The sequence below is a fragment of the Cnephaeus nilssonii genome (assembly GCF_951640355.1).
Source record: "Cnephaeus nilssonii genome assembly, chromosome: 6".
In the NCBI taxonomy this organism is placed as follows: domain Eukaryota; kingdom Metazoa; phylum Chordata; class Mammalia; order Chiroptera; family Vespertilionidae; genus Cnephaeus; species Cnephaeus nilssonii.
In genome coordinates this window covers 31,637,495-31,658,861 of record NC_137077.1, presented here as the reverse complement: position 1 = coordinate 31,658,861, position 21,367 = coordinate 31,637,495, and the positions used below count along the sequence as shown (strand labels likewise).

Here is a 21,367-nt window from a genome sequence, read left to right as displayed (position 1 = left end):
CTCCAACACACGTGTGTGTGTGTGCACGCGCGCGCACACACACACACACACAAAGGGACACTTGATCCAGTTTTGCAGAACAAAGTAGTTTGCCTAAAAAGCTCTGCAGACAGCAAGCAGTCCATCTGTGTAATAAACTGATTAGCTACCTGAAGAAATTGTTTATTTCTTCTTCTCAAATCAGTCATATAGTGTAACGGGACAGTGTGTAGAGTTTGTCGCCCTCATCTAAAGCAAAGGCACTGAATAAGGGTCCTGTGAAGGATAAAGCAATACCTTTTATAGCCTTGTAGTTATTGGAAAGGGGACAACACAGTGCCTGCATCCCAGCTGGCATCCAGTTGAGTCACACACTGTTTCAGCTAGCGTGACCTTCCATTACACTGAAGGTCACTGCATTGGCACTTCACCTGAGGACAGTATCGGGGACCCATGGTGGCTCTGATTAATCTGAACAGATCATTTGTTCTCAGTAAAATCATTGCAACTTTTGTATTTTATTGACTTAAATTTATTTGTAGCATTATAACAAAAACATATCTGCATCTAAAGTTCTCTCAAATAGCATTTCTATCTCGGTGAGGTTTTAAAAGAAGGGCATTGTTTGAGCGGTTTTCTGGCTAGGCCACTCAGAAGTGCCTAGATCAGTTTCTCCACCTGCCTTCTTTGAAGAATTCTTTAGAGCCTGATTTCTTTCCCATCGGTGTCCCTGGTGGACCTTTCTCACCCTACTCAGAAAGCATTCATTTAGGCAGGCAAAGTGTGGTACCTGGTGTTAAAGAAAATGCCAACTGAAGTTAGTACAGTAAAAAAAAAAGAGAGAGAGAGAGAGAGGCCGTTTTTGAAAGCTATAATTTTGTACTTTCTAGAAGTTGGGACATAAAGGCAAACACCAAATAGCTCTGTAATGCCAGTAATGGATTCGAGGAAATAATCCATTCAGCAATACTATGGCCTTTCAGGACTTGCGAACTAAAGACGTCCTATGTGGATTGAGCATGTGGCTTAAAGTAGATCCCCTCTTAGGTGACGTAACATTCTGAGATAAAAGAGATTGTTGATTCAGTGTGTGGCCTGAAAGAGATAATTCTGTTTAAATAACATTAGACCATTTGAAAACAAGCAGCCTGGGGATAAGAATCAGATCCCAAGTAATAAATCCGAGGGGTTCTGCCTTGCTCTCTTGTTGGATAAGAGCACCCCTGAAAGAAGCATTAGCTGTAAATTCAGATTCTCTCCCATTAGTCTATTTATTCGCTATATTTTTCAGTTCATTCAACAAATACTGCTATCCAGTTGGATCTGAGTTTGATTGATTTATGGATTGGTTATCTCTTTCTTTAAATGCAAAGTCTATTAAGCAGACACTCTTGTCTGGCTTGTTTGTACACTGTAGCATCTCCAGCACCTAGATATGTGTGTGAGGCACATAGGAGGAACTCTTTGGATATATGCTGACTGGATTAAATAAAAGAGCCAGCCATTTGATGTAGTTCTCAGTTGGGGATGATTTTGCTCTATCCGGGGAAATTTGGCAATGTCTGGAGACATGTTTGGGGTGTTATAACTAGGTGGGGAGTAGTACCAGCACCTAGCCAGAGACACTAAACACAGATATCCAGAAAAATAAGTGTATGGCCCAAAATATCAGTGTCCAGATTGGGAAACCCTGATCTACGTGAAGAGTTTCCCAAGGGAAACAATTGGAGTACAAAAGCCTTAAGGTGGGAGCATGTTTGCATATTGGTTGTAGAGAAACTCAAAGAAGGCCATGTGACTGAAACATTTTTGCGAAGAGAAAGCGGGAGATGATGATGCCATAGAAGTTGAGGGCAGATCATCCAGGGCTTTCTAAAGATAGGGAGCTTGAATTTTATTATATATGCAGCATTTTATGATATATGCAGGCATGTGACATGATTTGCTTTCCCTTCCTGAACTTGTAATTGGAGAATGGGTTTTAGTAGGGGAGGAGGAAGCAGGCAGCATGAGATTTACTAGGGGAGGTTGAATGGTTTAGAAAACTGGTACCAGGTAGAATGGTTTAGAAAACGGGTGTATTAATCAAGATAAGAGATGATGGTGGTCTGGAGTAAGGAGTGGTATTGGAAATGTCAATTCATAGGCTGATTTATAATATGGTTTAGGGTTAACAGGTTTCCCAGTACATTAGCTAAGAAACTAAAGCAGAAGAAGGAATCCAAATAATATGTGGATGATGATATATCTTACTCTAGAGGGAGATGACTAAAGCTGGTTTCCTTCCCTGGTGGCTTTTGTTACATTATATTAAGGAATGTTCTTTTTAAAGTCTAGAATGTTTTAAAACTATTATTAGAATTTCCAATATCCATAAAGTCATTTATTAGTCCCACCCCACACACTGGGGGAGAATGTAAAGAACATGGTATTTTGAGCCCTAGCTGGTTTTGTTCAATGGATAGAGGGTCGGCCTGCAAACAAGAGGTCCCGGATTTGTTTCCAGTTAAGCGCACATACCTTGGTTGCAAGCTACTCCCTGGCCTGGACCCTGGTCGGGGCTGGTGCAGGAGGCAACCAATCGATGTGTTTCTCTCACATCGATGTTTCTCTCTGTCTTTCCCTTTCTCTTCCACTCTCCCCAAAAAGCAATGGGAAAATATCCTCAGGTGAGGGTAAAAAAACAAACAAACAAAAAAAGAACATGATAATTTTGAGATGAAGCCATAGGATTTACTCCTTTATCTTGGCTTTATAAAAATGGGGAAATTTTCCTCAACAAAAGAATAAGTTCCTTGGCTTAACTCTCTTGAGCCAAAACTAAAACACTTATGCAACTGTTTTATAAGATAAACCATCTCCTCATTTCCCTTAGCTATATGGTATGCCTAACATCAGAGTGATATAAAGGGAATGGACTTTATTCTTTATGTTATTCATTAAATGGTTTTAGATGGTTTGGCATATGCCAGGTCCTGTAGTAGGTAATGAAGATATAAAAATTGGTAACTAAAAATTATTGTGTCGCAACTGTGTCTGTTGACTTTAGGAGATAAGTGTGAAAATAAGATAATACAATTAATGAGTAAGTGCTATAATAAAGAGACATACTATTTGAATTCCTAAGGAAGGGAATGGTTGGTATTAGTGGGAATAAGGGGAAAAATCATAAAGAATATGACACATGAGCTCCAGCATGAAGAATGAATGGTTAGGTAGTTGGCACTTATAAAGGATGTTATTTGGGAAGTATGGGGGGAAAATTCAGTGTAACTAGAATTTAGATGCAAAAAGGAAGTGGGAAGGTTGGGTTATATTTTGAATGAATTCATTCATTCTTAAAAATCAGTTGACATTTTATTCTGAAGATAGTAGAGTTGTTTAAACAGAGGAAGTGATATGACAGGATTTGTTTTCTATGAAGTTAATTTTGGTGCCTGTTTATAGAATAGGCCTGTAGAAAGAAAAAACAATGGCAGTAAGTTCTATTAACCGTTTGCACTCGGATGTCGAGTGTGACTCGACACGGTTAGCATCGGTAGCTAGTCAGCCTACAGTTTACTTGTAAAATAAAAGGGAAAAAAAGCTATAGGTTATTACTTGTTATATAAAAAAATCAAAATATTTATTCATTCTGATATTTCGTGATGGGTAAATAATGATGACTTTTTACTATTGAGTTAAAATCTAAAAGAAAATATATGTTGATTTGTGTGCAGAACCTTATATTTGGAATAGTTCTCAATACAATAGAATCATTGTCATTGAAAAATTTTCTTCTCATTTTTCCTTTCTCCTATGTTTTATTGCTGTGTTATGTTCAGGAACTCCTGAAAGCCTAGCTGAGAAGGAGAGGCAGCTTATGGGTATGATCAATCAGCTGACCAGTCTGCGAGAGCAGTTGTTGGCTGCCCATGATGAGCAGAAGAAACTGGCTGCATCTCAGATTGAGAAACAACGCCAGCAAATGGAGCTGGCCAAGCAGCAGCAAGAACAGGTAAGAAATAGAGACACAGTCAGTTTCCTCAGGCTTTGTTTTGCTGCTATTTATGTCAGTCTCCTAGGCATACAAAGATCATTTAAAGCTCCTCTCCCCTTTTGCCCACATAAATATGTAAAAAGGCAAATGGCAAAGCAAACTCTGATCTGAAGAAAGTTATCCACTACTTCAGTGGTGAGTAACATGGAGGTAATTATAATCAAGGAGCTGATAGGTCATGAGAGAAGTACCAAAAACTGTGGAGAGTCAAGAGAACATTTCCAGTCAGGAAAATGGAAGATTTCACTAAACAGGTGTTTGTTATGGAGCTTTGAAGAATAGGTAGGATTCACCATGGAAAATAAAATTTCAATATGGGGCAGGAATTTTAGATAATAAGAACGAGTAAGAATCTAAACTAGATAGGGTGTTGACCATGGAAAAAGAAAAGAAGAAAGCAATAAACAGGTGGAAGATTTATGTTTAGTTGAATTTCTGAATGGGCAAAAGGCAGAAGAAAAGTGTTGAGTCATAGGGAAAGTCACGGGGAGGGCTACTTTGTAACAGCAGCAGGCTATATGATATTGAATTAGAGCTGTTGTCAGGTTGTCCCTCTAGAGGTAAGTGAGAGACAGGTAGAAATACCAATTAAGAGAGGTCTGATTTAAATGTCTTAGATTATCTACATAAACATGATAGTTCAATACACTGGAGTAGATAAGTTTTATTCATTTTCAATCAAGTGCTTCTTATGTGCCCAGCACTGTGCTAACTAACTGCTGAGGCTACCTCAATCAAGCAGAAAGACAAAGCCCCTAAATTCTAGTGGAAAGAGGTGATTAACAAAGAAAAAGAAATTAATAAAATAATCTCAAGTAGTGATAAGTTATTTGAAGAAATATAAGAAGAATAACTCGATAAGTAGTTACTTGTATGTCAAGGCAGTATTTCTTAGCTAGGGTGATTGGATCAAGCATTTAGGCTCAGATTGAAATGATATACAAGACACAGCCATATTAATATCTTAAGCCCAGAGTGTTTCATAGAGAGAAATAGCAGGTTTATAGGCCTTGACTTAGAGAAGGGGTTAAATCATGAGAAAATGGACATGACCTAAGGGTAGATCCTTGGAGATACTGGTATATAGCTGCTAGAGAGTGGAAAATGAACAAATTCAGAACCAAGAATCTACTATATTTGTCATTTAGATTCTTATTGTTGGCCTTAATAGTGTGGCTTCTATGGAGCTTTTGTAGCAGAAATCAGATAGTCAGAAATGACATGTAGAAGAACTGACACATAGTGAGAAACTGGTAACAAAGCATAAGGACTGTTACTTAAAGGAAAATTGCTAGTAATGAGAAGGGAAGATAGAGGGTATACATAAGGTAATGGTCTGTATAGAGATGGTGCATCTTTTAGAGGGATAACATCCTATGTTTTATGCTCAGTCCACTCACCATCCACACTGGAGGAGAGTCATTGTTTAGTCAGAGCTACTCAGTACTGCCAAACATTCCAAACTGCTCTCAAAATGTAAACTAGCCTAGTTGAAAGAGGTAAAGAAATATTCAGAATATATTTGAAGAGATCCCCTATTTTCAAATTATTCTCTCTACTTGGTGGTTCATATCTGCTTGAAAGATGACATTTTTATTTTTAATGAAATGCTTCATCATTTTCTTTCAATATATATTTGACCTGTTATTGGCTATGGCCCATATTTCTCTTGCTTTACCCTCCTATAATAAAACAGGTCAGAATGCTAGCCTGTGACAGTCTAGAAAAACACCAGTCTTTTCATGTATGTTTTTAACTTTCAGTACCTTCAGACATCTGAATTCTAGAAAATTCTGGGAGTCTCTGAAACTGTAGCTCAGATGGGGCTATTTCTTTGTAAAGAATCCCCACTTTGGTGATTTGAGGATCCCTAAAACTCTGAGCAATCCCTAATGGAGAGCAAGGTTCCTTTCTTTCTCTTTCACATTCTGGCCCATCCCCAAATATCATCACAAGGTTCTGGAATTTTTACTTTCTCTGACATTCTCCTTTGAACTTTAGAAATCCTTAAGTTTTTCCAGAATGTCTTCCCTATATTGGAGAGATGTCAGGCAGTGATGCCTACACAGCCTGTGAGAAGATCCCTCCTGAGAGCCGCAGGTCAGCTTTCCAGAGCCCATCTGCTCTCCCAGGTCCTCTCTACTATGCATTTCTGACATGCATAATCAACACTGTGGTGGTCACTCCTCTTTTCATCAGGACACAGGGATATCCTGAAGGACATTTAGTATTTATTCCCTAAGATACAAGTTAGGTTCATCTTCTCTTGAGGGTTTCTTTTCCGACGCTCCTCGTAACACTCCCTACTTAGTACAGCGCATGCCTCCTCTGCACACTCTAGTCTTCCTCTGACAGCCCTTAGAGAGGCTAATGATCTTGTTCACTGATCAGCCTTTCCACCAGACCATGAGCTCCATTCCACATTCATCCATTCAACAAATATCTATTGATACCTATTGAGATCAAATATCTGTTGATCTCAGCTTCTGTTATAGTTACTGGGATCCAGCAAGGAATGAAACAGACAAAAATCCCTCATGTATTGAATTCTAATTGGTAAGAAATAGAAAATAAATTAAAATGTAAAATATAGTATATGTTCATAAGAATTATGGTGAAAAATAAAACAGAGAGTTAGGGATGAAAGTGCTGAATAGAGGGGCTCTTTTAAAGGGAGTCATTGGGGAAGCCCTATTGACAGGGTAATATTTGAGTAAGGAATTGCAGGGGATGAGGGAGTGAACAAACCAGTTATCTAGGAAAACAATGTTCCAGATGGAGGGGAAAGCAAGTGCAGAGGCTCAGAGGCTGGAATATCCTTGGGAAGTAGGAACATCCTTGGTGTGTTCAAGAGACAGGAGAGAAATGTGGCAATATTGGAGTGACAAAGGAAGAAAAGGAGAAGATGAAATCAGAGAGATAGGAGGCCAAATTATATTGGGCTTGCAGGCATTACATGGCCTTTACTCTGAGACAGAGTGTTTTGAAATTTTGAATAACATGACAATTTACCTTGTCAAAGGATCTCTCTAGATGCTGGTTTATAATAGGTTGTGAGGAGCAAGGACAGAAGCAGAAAGAGCAAATAGGAGGCCATCACAATAATTCAGGCAAGAGGGAACAGTAGCTTGGAACAGGAAGAAGAATGGAAGGATATGAGCTAGTCAGTTTCTTGATTAATCCTTAATATAAACTGAAATATTGGGGTGTGGGAGGAAAGAACTGGACTTAAGGAAAAAAGGACATTCCCTTTTCTACAATCTCCTTTCCTACCTCAAAAAAATGTTTTTACTGTATTCCTAAGATAAAAGAAAACATTACAATAAACATAGTTGTACGGATGTCCATAAGGGAAATGGAAAGTTCATTGTGCAGCCATGTTGACCCATCCCCTTTATATTGGTTCTTTCATTTATAGTAAAGGACTCTGCTTGTATTTTATCCTGAATTTTTAGCTTTCTGATACTGAATTTAAGGAAATACACTTTTTAATGAAAATGGCAATGATGAGGATAAGAACCAGTGCTTACTTACAGGAGAGTTATGTTACATTCTTATGAGAAGGTAGCCTACCCTTTATGATGCAATAAGGTGTTTTAAAATTCTCTTCTCATGGTATTCAATCAAGCATTCTGCATTAACTATTCAGACTTTTTGCAAATGGTGAGCAAAATATTCATGACTCATACCATAGTACATAATAAGTAAGAGGATATTATCAGAGCAAATAACGGATGATGGTGCTAGTTGCTGGCATTTTAGATGGCTACCTTTCAGATGACCACACTGAGGGCTAAGTCCTGAGTTTAGTTTTTAACCTGTTGAATTTGAAGTACCTTTGGGAATGTCATTGGATAAGTAGGTCTGAAGCTTGAAGCAGAGGTCTAGTCTGCAGAAACAAATTTATAAGCACTTGGCATACATATGGGAGTAGGTATAGAGGGAAAAGAATTACGTCTAAAATTAAGCCTTATAGCACCACAACAGTGGATAAAGCCTTCGAAGGTGACTGAGAAAGAACAGACTGGGACTTAGGAGCTAAACCAGGAGAGCATGATGTACTAGAAGTCAAGGAAGAAGGTGTGGGAATCACTGAAAGCCTTGAGTGTTGCATTCTGATGAAAGGTCAAAAGGTAAGGACTAAAAATCACTTCACGGTTTAAAAAATGGAAGTGACTAGTGACTTTATTAAGAATCATTTTAGTTGAGAACGGTAGCATGAATCAGAATAGAGTACATTGAGGAGTTGGCAGTATAGAGGCAGAAATGAGGACAGTATTTACCAAAAAACAACCAACAAACACAAAACCTCACTAAGAAATAAAGCATCTTACAATAGTTTGTGCTACTCTGAACTCCTGGGTCACAAAACCCCCCTGTTTCATCAATACTCGTAGAAAACAGCTGAAAATGTCAGAGATAGTATCTTTTTAAGATATCGCCAGGAAGTAGGATTTTTGAAATGAACATTTCATACTGGATTAGATCACTGTTGTAGTGTCTTAGGGCCTCATTCGTTTTAGGCCAAAAGAACCATAATGGTTCCCGAAGACTGAATGTCTTAACTGATCCTACTTAATGATGAACCACTGGTACTGTACAGACACAAGCATACCTATTTGCATCATCTGAATAATCAGTGTCAAATCAAACTTTGAGAAACAGAACGTTGGTAATTTCCCCATAGGACTATAATAAATACACTTTAAATTTTCCCATGTGCTATTTCTCCACAGATTGCCAGACAACAGCAGCAACTTCTGCAGCAACAACACAAAATCAATTTGCTTCAGCAACAGATCCAGGTCAGAAATCATAATTTCATACATTCTCCCAATTAAAAAATGTATATTTGTTTCTCATTTTTAGATGTGCCTGATTGAAATGATCTACAGAGTAAAAATTACGTTCAGCCTAATTCATGCTGTGTTGCCTCCTGTGCCAGGAGAATCATACAGTGGTGGCCCTGTCATGGGCCCTCCTGTGTCAGGGAGCTTCAGTCTAAGCAAGCTGACCGCAATTTTCATCCCATATTGAAGGGAAGTTAATGTTAGAAATGTTTCGTTTTCTCTGTTGATTCATATTTAAAATGTGCCGTGAATGTGTTCTTAATGGTGGAGGTGCAGGGCAACCAAAGCAGAAAGGTAGAGTGGGTTTTCATTTAGTCACGACAGTAAGAACTTTGCGGTATGCTCAAGAGCCATGTGCGATAAATGTTGAATGATAGGGAACATAATGATTTGGTGTTCAAGTAGAATCTTACCCTTAGTGTAGACAGTGGGCTCTATAACCTCCATATTTTTCTTATGTGGAAATTTATAATGATGAGAAGCATCAATTAAGAACAAAGGAGCAGTTGTATTGGTAACAAAAGGAAAAAATACCTTGCCAGTGATGTCTTGTCTCTACCACTCACTAGCGTTATGAACTTGGACAGAATTTGTATCTCTTCCTGAAAATTCCTTTTCTGGAAGCACTTATTTCATAGAGTGTTTATGAGGATTTAATGAAGCCATGGATGGATGGCTTTAGGGTAATATCAAGACAAATAGTAAGTGTTCAGTACATACTCGCTGTGACTAGCAAGGGAAGGAACCTAAGTCATGGATCTATGAATCCAACCCTGTGTAATATCATCCATCTGGAAGCAACTATTAGATTTGCAGTCAGATTATGTGGGGAAACATTCATCATACTCTTGAAGTTTTACCTTGAGAATCCAATATATTTTATTGAAAGTGAATATCATAAATGATGGAAGAAAATGTGTCAAAATTATTTCATTCGTTAATCATGTTTAGACTTCTTTATCAACAGCATTTATTCCACTTTATCTAATTTATTTTTCCTGGATTATGTAGCCCACAGGGTTTATTCATTCTTGTTTTCCCTGAGATTTCAGTGAACTGGTCACAGTCTCAGTGAGAGCGATACATCAATGAGATGTTCCAACCAAAATCTTCACCTTCCTTAACTGTAATTATTAAAAGCATATTTCTAATGGGATATGTTCTATCAGGAGTGTGGTTGCTCAGTGGTTTAAAACTGTTCATTGGATTTCCATGTTTAGTCTAAGTATGATGACTTTGAATATAGTTTTAGTTGATGGTATCAGATTATCTAGATTTAAAATGTTTTTAATTGTTGAAACCTATTATAACAAAAAATGTTATGGCAAGTTCTCAATATAAATAAGGTACAATTCCATAGTCAGTGATGTTGCCCTTTGAAAATCACTTGGTTTCACTATAGTTTGATGAAGGTACCAATAGTTCTGAATTTTTACAAATTTTTATGAGACTGAGAGAGTCTTTTGTTAAGCAGAATTGCAAAAATGTATCTAAACCCATAAATATGTAGAAGAATAAGCTTTGTTTGACCACTTAAATGTAATCATCATCTTCCATTCCTTTTTTTTGGAATTATTTCACAATTATGAACACTGTATATATAATGTGGATTTTAAGCTCTGTTATAATGACTTAGTGTTGAAATGGATGGATTCTAGCCAAGTTTAATGACCTGCCCAACATCACACAACTAGTTAAAAGTAGAGCTAGGATCAGAGACAAAGTTTTCTGATGGTTAATAGAAATTTTGCTAAGTACGAGTAATTTAAAAGCTTAGAATTTCATTTGATCAAAATGTTAAGCTGCTGACTTCCACTAGTTCCCAGAGTGAAAAAACACATACCCATTAGTCCCTAAAGGGAATAATGTCACACTGATGGTAATTTGGGGGAAACATTAAGAGAGATGTTGAGGTATTATATCTGTGTATTTACCCTCTTTCTAGTTTTAGTACAGATAAATGATACTGACAGAGTCAACATCCATCAAGTTATTATTTTAAAAAAGAGTTTGGGAAGTAGGGAATGTTCCAGGTAAAAATAAGTACTGAGCAAGACCGACAATCTAAAAGAAATTCATTTTCACAGCTTCTAGTATATTCATTAACTTAAAAGCATAGTTCTAAAGCATATTTTATAAATTGTTAATTTGGTGCAGTCTTGCAAGCACTTAATAGTTATGAAATTCATAATATATTTAAAATTATCTGTTGAGAGATTGTTCAAACAGTTATGGGAGGTACTGATATACTGCTATATGTAGAAATAAAAGATTAAGAAGGTAGAATAGATTCTGTTTTTCTCACATAAATCTTTACCACATTTCTTTTTTAGAATGTTTTCTCTCCCTTCTCTTCTTCTTTCCACATTTCCCTTATCAGCATAGGACAAGTAAGAAGAACAGCAAAAATCAAACCTGCTATAATGGAAGGCAATCAAATATAAAACAAATTTTATTATAAAATATTGTTTTGTGAATGCATATGTAATCAAATGGTCACATAAGAATATTTTATCATAGACTAAATTTTCTTTGATATCTGAAAATATGTATGTATTTTGAATTTGATCTACTTTTTTTCTTAAATATGGAGCTTTAAAACCTTGTAGAAATAAACATACCAATTTACATTATTCATCTTGATTTCATTTTCTTTGATGTTTTATTCTGTTGTTGCTTTGGACTTTAGAAAACAATGTGTTCTAATTCCTTTCTTGATAGAATAGAGGACATCAGTGTTTCTATTCCACAAATAAGGCTTCCCTTAAAATTTTGGTTTCAATTGAAATATATAAGACATTAACTTGGTCCAAATATTGGTAAAGGCATACAATAACTTAAATTTGTTAGACAGATCTGCCTTGTGGGTTAGATTGATAGATGGTAAGAAAGCAGGAAAAATTGTCACACTCGATGGATATGTTAAATAACTGGAGAAGACATTCCCCAACATTTTTCTCATTCTTTTACTGAGATGTCTTTAAAGGAGAAGATAATTTAGACATGCTTATTTCATTTGAAGTACATGTCATTTAATTTTTACAATGTATGAACAAGTTTGTATGTGCCTGTATGCACACACATTCACATACTGGTATTCTAATGACCATGTTATTTAAAACTTATCGGGGCCTGTTAATTCTATTTTTTTCAACTCCAAATGAAAAGAGTGGTGGTAGGTTTTACTCAAGTAATTATTTGAAGAGAAAATACCATAAGAATTATTAAATTAAACAGTTTTACTTAATAACTTAGGATCAGTTCTTCATGAGCCATTTTTCTCTCTTTAAAAACCATCCTTGGCTCTAAAATTGCATTATTCTAATTGCACTGAAAATACAATCTACTTTACTCCCATATAGAGAATTTCAAGTTATAGTTGTCTTCCAGGTTAATACATAACTCAGGATTAAAAGAAGAATTAAGAAAGTTTTATGTTATCCTTTGTAACATTATAAACCAGTTCATTCTACAAATAAAATCATATCCTAATGCCAGAAACATCCTATTATCACTCTAGAGCTGTGTCATTTCTTTATGAGATTCTTAATTTTAGGAACACCAAGAATTTTCAGTCTCCTTTTTTTTTTTTTTTACCAGTTGGCAATGTTTTCCTTTAATTGTCCTTAAATAAAGAACATTTTTATATTCCTACTTACTACCTATATAGCTAACTCTTAATGCACATTAGTACATTAGTACAAATTTATAAATGTGTCAGAGAAAAATATCTTTCTAAATTTCTTTGAGGGTAAGGTTTCTATTGTATTGCTTCTGCCTACCATGGCCAATTTTTAGTAATTTTATTTTCTGACTAATCTAGCTTTTATATTAAATCGACCTATTTCGAATACTGATAGTTAGGTGGTTTATGTTTCCAATAATGATCCTAGACCCTTGGTTCATCTTGACCTGGTTCACTGTTACCAAACATTTTTAAAGTAAATGAATGTGACCTCTATGAACTTCCATCATGGCAACAAAGTGACTGTCTCTGGAGACCCAGTTTCCCTTTTATGTTGAAGCTTTGTATGGGACAGAATTTCTACAGCTTTTGGCTGGAGAAACATGTCCTAGTTTTAATTTTTTTTTACTCTCTTTTAATAATACTTAATGGAATTTAAGGTTCTTATTAGCATCTAATAGGGCCAAGTCAAAACATGTTTTACTATGAAATCCATTTACAATATTTTAAAGGGCAAATTTAAAGATATTGTACTTCTTGTCAAATGAATATTTGTCAAGATCCCCATACTGAAATTTCAGTGTTAGAATTTTCATAAGAGATTCCACAAATTTGTTGCATTTCCCCTTCTGTTAAACTTTCCCTACTGTTGTTCATTGTTTTCTCTTGGGGGCAAAGTATTGATATTTAATAACTCCCTGTCATTGGTTCTGATTCCTAAATTAAGCATGTTCAGGTCTGATAATAGTTTTGGGCTGTTGGTTCTGACTGGAGCTAAAAGCAGAGCAAAGAACAAATCTTCGTTCTTTTACATTGTTACTTCTCTGGTGTATGTTCCACAGTATGTAGGACAAAGCTTGGTTCTTTAGGTGGTATAGAAATATATTTAACTGTATGAAATACAATTTTAATAATGACTTAATCATTCAATTAAATATACTCCTTTCACTGAGAGGGAGCTACTTTTAAATCCTTTTTTTAAACGCATCTCCTAATGATTAGCTAATGATAGACTTTCATTCATTCATGTTATTTCTCTATGCAGATAAATATGTCTATGCAGATAGAAATAAAGAGAGATTGATATGCATATACATTTAAATTTTTATTGATATAACACATGCATATGTATTTCAATTTTTATTGATATAAACAATTTAACAAAAAAAGTATATGAGAGCACATTTTCTGGAATTAGACATACCTGAATTCAGTCTCTGCATCTTCACACCTCATCTATGTGATCTTGGGAAAATAGCTTAATCCCTCTGTTTCATTACTCCCATCTATATAATGGGAATTACAATACTCAAATCACACCTGGTTAATTTGAGGATTAAATGGGATCATGCCTGGCATGTAGTGAGCACACATTGCTAAACATTTCTGCCTAAGTCATCAGAGGAGAAACTAGTTCTCTCTGTATTTCTGATGATGGACAATTTAATGACTACTACCAGCAAAAGGAGAATTTCTAGGGAAAAAAATACAATCTATGTGGCAGGAGCAACTGAAAACTGTACCTTCAGTGTTCCAAATTCATATAATTTTAGAATTACAAGGGATTTTTAGAAAGCCTTTCTTTAGACCTAGCTCTCCTTTGGACATTTATAAGCTGAACCCAAGTAAGGTTAGATTTTCCCAATGTCAACAGAAGTTGTTACTTGTGGAACAATGGCTGGATTCCAAGTTTCTGGAGTCTTGGCTTAGCTCATTTTTATTTCACTGATATTCTACCATTTAAGGTTTAATGGCCCAAAGTTTTAAAATGAGTTTTCTTTCACTGGGAACTTATTCTTACAACGTAAAAATACAATTTGACTTATGTACAATTGAATGATTAAGTTGCAGTCATAGGCTCAACCAATTTGTGACAAGGTTTCATTTTATTGGAGCCAAAGTTCTCTGAGCTTATTAAGAGTTTTGGTAATTCTTGGTAAATTATTATGCAGAACGAAATCCATTGAAATATTGTATTGAAAATATAATAATGCTAAACGTGAAAGCATAGTACCTGACTGACCTGCTGGTTTATGATTTCTTTCTCTGAGTGTGGTAAGTTGAAAACATTTTACCCCCCCTCAACAAGACCCCACACATGTGTATGAGCACAAAGAGATTGCAAAGTAACCTTGTCTATTTAAGAGACTGGAAATGCCAAGAATAAACACCATGCAATTAAGGTAGCATTTCCACCTGAGAAGGAAATGAATTAACTCCTTGAGGTCCAACTAATGATTGGCCATATGAAACAAAATATACCACAACTGGATAGGATGCAGTTCTTGGAATTCAGACAGATTAGTAGGGGAGAAAATATGGAGATACAGAGAAGTAACTTTATAGATGACATTCCTCTCTTTCTTGTACTTAATGGAAACAGAAAGATAGTTGACAAGAGAGGTGATCTCTTCTAAAAGAGCAGTGATAATAACTGCACCTGTCTCGTTTTACTCAGAGGGAGCTACTTTTAAATCCTTTTTTTAAAATGCATTTCCTAATGATTACCTAATGATAAAATTTCAGTCATTCATGTTATTTCTCTATGCATACAAATGTGTCTTTGTAGCTAAAGAGAGGTTGATATGCATATATATGTCCATTTTTAGAGCCCAGACTGCTGTGTGGTGCCCAATATTTTTACTCAGAAGGAACCAATTTAAATCTTAAAAGTTTTGCCCAAGCTGGTTTGGCACAGTGGATAGAGCATATGCCCATAGACTAAAGGATCATAGATTCTATTCTGGTCAAGGGCACATACCTCCCTTGCATGTGGGAGGAAACCAATCAATGATCGATGTTTCTCTCTCTGTCTCTCCCTCACCCTTCCATTCTCTCTAAAAGTCAATGGAAAAATGTCCTCAGGTGAGGATTAACAAAACAAAACAAAATCTTTAAAGTTTTTATTATTAATAGCTTCCTAGTTATCAGTTTTATAATATAAGTAGAGGCCCGATGCACGAAATTTGTGCAAGAGTAGGCCTTCCTTCCCCCCGGCTGCCGGCACTGGCTTCCCTCTGGCACCCGTGACCCAGGCTTCCCTCGCAGCCCCAGCTTTGTCCAAAAGGTCATCCAGTCTAATTAGCATATTATGCTTTTATTATCATAGATTCCAGTGCTATTGCTGACTTACCAACTTTAAATATCGCTAACTTGGAAACAGGAGGACAATTTACTTAGTTCCTATATTGCCATCCTGACATTCCTCCTATTCCCCTTTTTCACGTCAAAATATATGTCTTTTAAGTTCTTCCAATAAGTACTTTGAAACTTTAAATAGTTTGCTTACACCTCTTTTCTTGTTCAATCAGCTATACATAGTGTCTCTTGAACTTGCCTTGTCAGATGAGGATGGCACCTCTCCTCTCTCACGCCCAGTTGCCAACTTTCATTATCTCTATGTTTACTCAAAATTTATGTGTTTACACACACACACATAAACACACGGGTGCCAGTGTGTTTATGTGTGTGTGTGTACGTGTGGGCATTAAAATATTGTTTTCTGAATAGTTTTAATAGGATACTCCTTATTTCCTTTATGAGTAGCTTTGTGCTTTCCAATTGCCTTTATTTTTTCCCCTCATGTTATTTGCCTTATGATTTCTATGAATTATCAGAAATAAATCAAGTCTCCAGAATCCCCTTTTCCTTGACACCTGCTTCCTTGCCCTCTGTCCTCCTGCTTTTGTTTCGCCTTGTTGGTCCAGCTGACATTCTCAGATGTCCATGTATGGCTCTCCAGAGCTGGAATCACTGTTCCCAATAGCATTCTCCTCCTTGGTTTCCCTCCTTGTTTTGCTCCAGAACCACATCTAGGAACTTCCTAAAAGAAAGGAGGGGCAGGGGGTGCATGGGATGTAAAGTGTCTGGAATAAAAATGTTCAAAATATATGCATATGCAACGATGTTCCATTTTTAAACTCCTACTTGACAGTTTGGCTGTAAATAAAAGTCCCTTACTTTTCTTCACAGCACTATTTTCCTATTTCTATTTGTTTTTTTCTGTACCCCTACCACTACCACAACACATGCATGACCATGAGTTCTGTGGAGTCAAATATTTTATCTGTCTTGATTACTACTAAACTGAAAGTACTTATAATAGTTCCTGGCATATAATAAGAACTTTACAATATTTATTGAATGTATCAATGATTAAAGTGAGATCACATTACCCACTCTGTAGTATACATAACAACAAGCAAGTCAATAATTTTCTCCAGGGATTCAAAGAGATGTTTACAGGGCCATTAAAATAGATAACCAACATTTCCTGTGCTGAATATGATTTGAAAAATTATTTTGTTCTTTGCACTGTACTGATGAAAAAAAGCAGCCCATTGCTTCTTAAGCATTTAGCACTCTGTGGAGGTAATTTCACATAATTATCACAAGAATTCAGATAAGTTATGGCATTATCTCCATTTAATAGTCAGTGGAAGTAAGGAGTTTGTGTGTGTGTGTGTGTGTGTGTGTGTGTGTGTTTCTGAGATCCTGAGAGTTGAGTACTATGTAAACTAAGAAGGTGCCTCTTGTAGCAATAAGTGATTTAATTCAGATAATTCCGAGAAAATAAGAGTAAGGGATCTTATCAAACTGAGTTGATAAGATCCTGAGTTTGGCAGGAATTTTTTAAAAAGTAATTTAGTTTTCTTTCTACAATAAACCAGGTAAAAGAGTGCTCTTTTATAAGTGAGAGAAATTAATATTTATAAATGGAGCAAACATGTGTTTCACATAAGCAAATGTACATAACTAAATCTCCACAGACAAATGCAAAAGAATGGATGTTATATTTATAAAAGATACATATCTTTAAAAATAATTATTTTTATGTTGGCAATCTTGTTATACTTAAGGAAATTAGAAGAGGTGAACTAATTAACTTTCATAGAATACACATATTTAACTAAAAGATAAAAGCTAATTTTGATATCATATATTTAAATATTTATATTAATATATGCGCATACATACACTCACGTTTCTATATTTTTAAATCACTACATTCACTTTATATTTTTCTGTTTATTACCAAGATATGTATTTAAAATTTTTTCTTTTCCCATACTACCATCTAATTCTGAATACATTTTTACTCCTACCTCACTATTCTTTCCCACAACTTTGCCAATACCTGTGTCTGTAGCTGCTGCTTGACCATCTGACATAGCCTCTAGTCCTTTCCTTTATCTTTTATTTTCTCTCTCCCATAGTTCCTTTCTCTGGCTAACTTTTCTCCTCTTCTCATTATTCAGTTGGATTTTATGTTTACATTGAGTAGAAAGTTGTTCACTGATAAAGACAGTAAGCAGAAAAGATTCTTTTGTTTTAATTTTAAATGTAAATTATTTGAGCCCTAGCCGGTTTGGCTCAGTGGATAAAGCATCGGCCTGAGTACCGAACAGTCCAGGGTTCAATTCCGGTCAAGAGCAGGAACCTAGATTGCAGGCTCCTCCTCGGGCCAGGCCCTGGTTGGGGTGCGTGTAGGAGGCAACCAATGGATGTGTTTCTCTCACATCAGTGTTTCTCTCTGTCTTTCCCTCTCTCTTACACTCTCTCTAAAATCAATGGGAAAATATCCTCAGGCGAAAATTTAAAAAAAATAAATTATCTGAATTTCCGTGGGGTGGTTCATTAGGGAGAGAGCAAAGGGAACATAAACAGGCTCAGAGAGAGTTTTCACAGGGCGTTAGGATAATATATTATTGCAATCTTTTCATGATAGAGGGTGTGTTGTCGTGAGCGCCCGTGTCATGCAGTCAGAATAAGAGGAGGGATGGTGCTGCCGTAAGGTAAATTAAGAGATAACAATAAATTTTTTTCTGTTGCCTGGTCTGGAGGTGTTCAGGATGTGTTTTCTTGATATCTTCATCCGCCCCTAATTGAGGATGCTTTAAAATTGAATGACTAGCAGTCAAAACGTGTTTGCTTCAAGCTGAGAAGAAAAATGCTGGTGTCTCCGCTTCCAAACTGATTGCGCTTTGTACACAACTGACAGCTACAGTCACTTTGAGTGACTGATAAGTGGGAAGCTTTGCCACTTATCAAGGAATGCAGGCTGAAAAGAAAAGGCTGCAGCCGTTTAGATGCTTTGGCATGTTCAAAATAACATCTTACATCAGTCAGCCCAGAAGCACTAAAAGACATTTACAATGAAGCAATGCATATAGAAATGTGGTGTGTGTGTGTGTGTGTGTGTGTGTGTATGGAGAGTCAAAAGTTACCCAAACAAGCAAATAGTTGCACAGGGGTGAAAGAAAGAAGTGTAGTTAGGTGTCAGTACTTGTGAAATGAATCGATGGTTAAATAATGGACACATATTTTGATAAAATTTACCCTTGGTTTGAAACATTCAAATTTAAAATTGCATGACTGTGATGCTCCACCACTATTTATAGAAACAGCTAGCTTTGACCAAATGAAGTACCTGAATAATACATGTGCCATCTACATTATGTAGTCATTCTCACCCTGAAGAAGAAACCACGTTCTTATTCTTTTTTGTGTGTCTAAGGATTTAACATTTAAAATATATGTGTACAATATTCTGTTATATCTAACTTAAACAGCATGATTATATAATAAAATAGGATACAATATGTTTGTTTTCATTTTAAACATAATTTTGAGACTATTCTAATGAAAGAATATACAGATTCACTGGACTAATTTCTACAAATAAAAATTAGATACTTTTTTACTCAGTTATTAGGATTACATGTATAGTGCATGTATATCCTGCTCTAAATTTTCTAGGACATTCATATTTCATATGGTTTGTCTGTCTCCAAACACCTTACTTGTTTTTCTGTACTCTTTAAATCTCAATAAGAGAGATGCAATAGACTTCCAATGATTTTAACCCTCCCACAGATGTCATAGTGTCTATTTAAATAACTTGTTTCAGTTTGAAAACCCCTAAATACCCTTGTTTTTGTCAAACCTTATGTCCCAACTGTGTGCAGAGGTATAATTAGGAAACCCGCAAATTATTTCACTCGTCTCAATTGCTGTAGGATTGAAGACTACCAATGTTTACATCATTATAAGAACTGTTCGGCCCGGCCAGTATGGCTCAGTTGATTGAGTGTCATTCCATGCACCTGGAGGTTGCTGGTTAGATCTCTGGTCAGGACACATGCTGGGATTGCTGGTTTGGTCCCCAGTAGGGGGCGTGCAGGAGGCAGCCGATCAATGATTCTCACATTGATGTTTCTATCTCCCACTCCATTCCCCTCTAAGAAATCAATAAAATAAAAACATGTCTTAAAAAAACAGTTTGGAAAATATGGCCTACAGACCTATCTATAAACTGCTAACAAGTTCAATCTGTGAACTGCTACAAGTCCTCGATGAGATAAGGAGCTTGCTAAACCAACTTTAATTCAGATGACATTTTATTTTCACTGCAAGTGTCCTTGCAGGAAGCAGTTACCTGGTTTACATCCTAACAGCTTCTGACCTCATCACAGTACATTGAATAGTACTGAATTAAAACTCTTTGATCAATAAAATAGTTGATATAAAAAATTAGACTTTAGAGATAATTTAAGTATTTTTGTTTTTTTGTGGATGGGAAAGATATGGTCCAAAAATGATAAGGGCTGTACCCACTTCCCATCAGTAATTAGATGTAGACCCTGGTCTCTTGGTCCTGTATTACCATTCTATATAATCCTATATAATAAAAGCATAATATGCTAAGTGTCTGGTCATCCAGTGACCGGTCGATAGTTCAACCAATCAAAGCATAATATGCTGCCCTAACTGGTTTGGCTCAGTGGATAGAGCGTTGGCCTGCAGATTGAAAGGTCCCAGGTTTGATTCTGGTCAAGGGCATGCACCTTGGTTGTGGGCACATCCCCAGTAGGGGGTGTGCAGGAAGCAGCTGATTGATGTTTCTCTCTCATCAATGTTTCTAACGCTCTATCCCAGTGATTGGCAAACCCATTAGTCAACAGAGCCAAATATCAACAGTACAACGACTGAAATTTCTTTTGAGAGCCAAATTTTTTAAACTTAAACTTCTTCTAACGGCACTTCTTCAAAATAGACTCACCCAGGCCGTGGTATTTTGTGGAAGAGCCACACTCAAGGGGCCAAAGAGCCGCATGTGCTCACAAGCCGCAGTTTGCTGACCATGGCTCTCCCTTCTTCTCTGTAAAAAAATCAATAAAAATAAAAAAGTGTAATATGCTAATGATATGCTAAGGTCGCTCAACCACTCGCTATGATGTGCACGGACCACCAGGGGGCAGACATTTGACTGGTTGACCAGTCGCTATGACGTGCTCTGATCACCAGGGGGCAGATGCTCCAACCGGTAGGTTAGCTTGCTGCTGGGGTCTGGCCAATTGGGACTGGGCAAGATGGGCTGGACACTTCCTGGAGCCCTCCCGCAGTCCCTCCCAGTGGGGTCCCTTGGCCTGGCCTGCACCCTCTTGCAACCTGGGACCCCTTGGAGGATATTGGAGAGCCAGTTTCCCGCAGGCCACTCCCCTCAGGAGGGCACCAGATGCAGGGCTCATGGCTGGCGAGCGTTGCTGCTACAGCATGAGCCTCTCCTGATCAGGACTGATTGGGCACGAGCCCACAGCAGGTGCATTGGGGCCAGGATGAGCAGGAGCAGCAGGTAGGAGCTGCAGGCAGCATTGGACTATGGGTTTCAGCCCAATCCCTGCAGGCCACCCAGAGGGGCCCCACCTGTGCACAAATTCGTGCACTGGGCCACTAGTATTAAATAAATCAAGATCATTAGCACTCCTGAACACAATATGAGCAGCAAGTTTTCAGAGCCCATCAAATTGAGTT

General features: G+C 36.9%; 1 protein-coding gene across 7 annotated transcripts in view; it reads left to right on the top strand.

Annotated features, from left to right (window-relative positions):
• SOX5 (SRY-box transcription factor 5) overlaps nucleotides 1-21,367 on the top strand; it is a 950,952-nt gene that overhangs the window by 748,927 nt on the left and 180,658 nt on the right. For all 7 annotated transcript variants that reach the window (XM_079773594.1, XM_079773592.1, XM_079773591.1 and 4 more), the window contains 2 exons: nucleotides 3,804-3,976; nucleotides 8,755-8,823. In XM_079773594.1, the coding sequence (XP_079629720.1) occupies nucleotides 3,804-3,976; nucleotides 8,755-8,823 (242 nt within the window). The remainder of the gene's footprint in view (nucleotides 1-3,803; nucleotides 3,977-8,754; nucleotides 8,824-21,367) is intronic.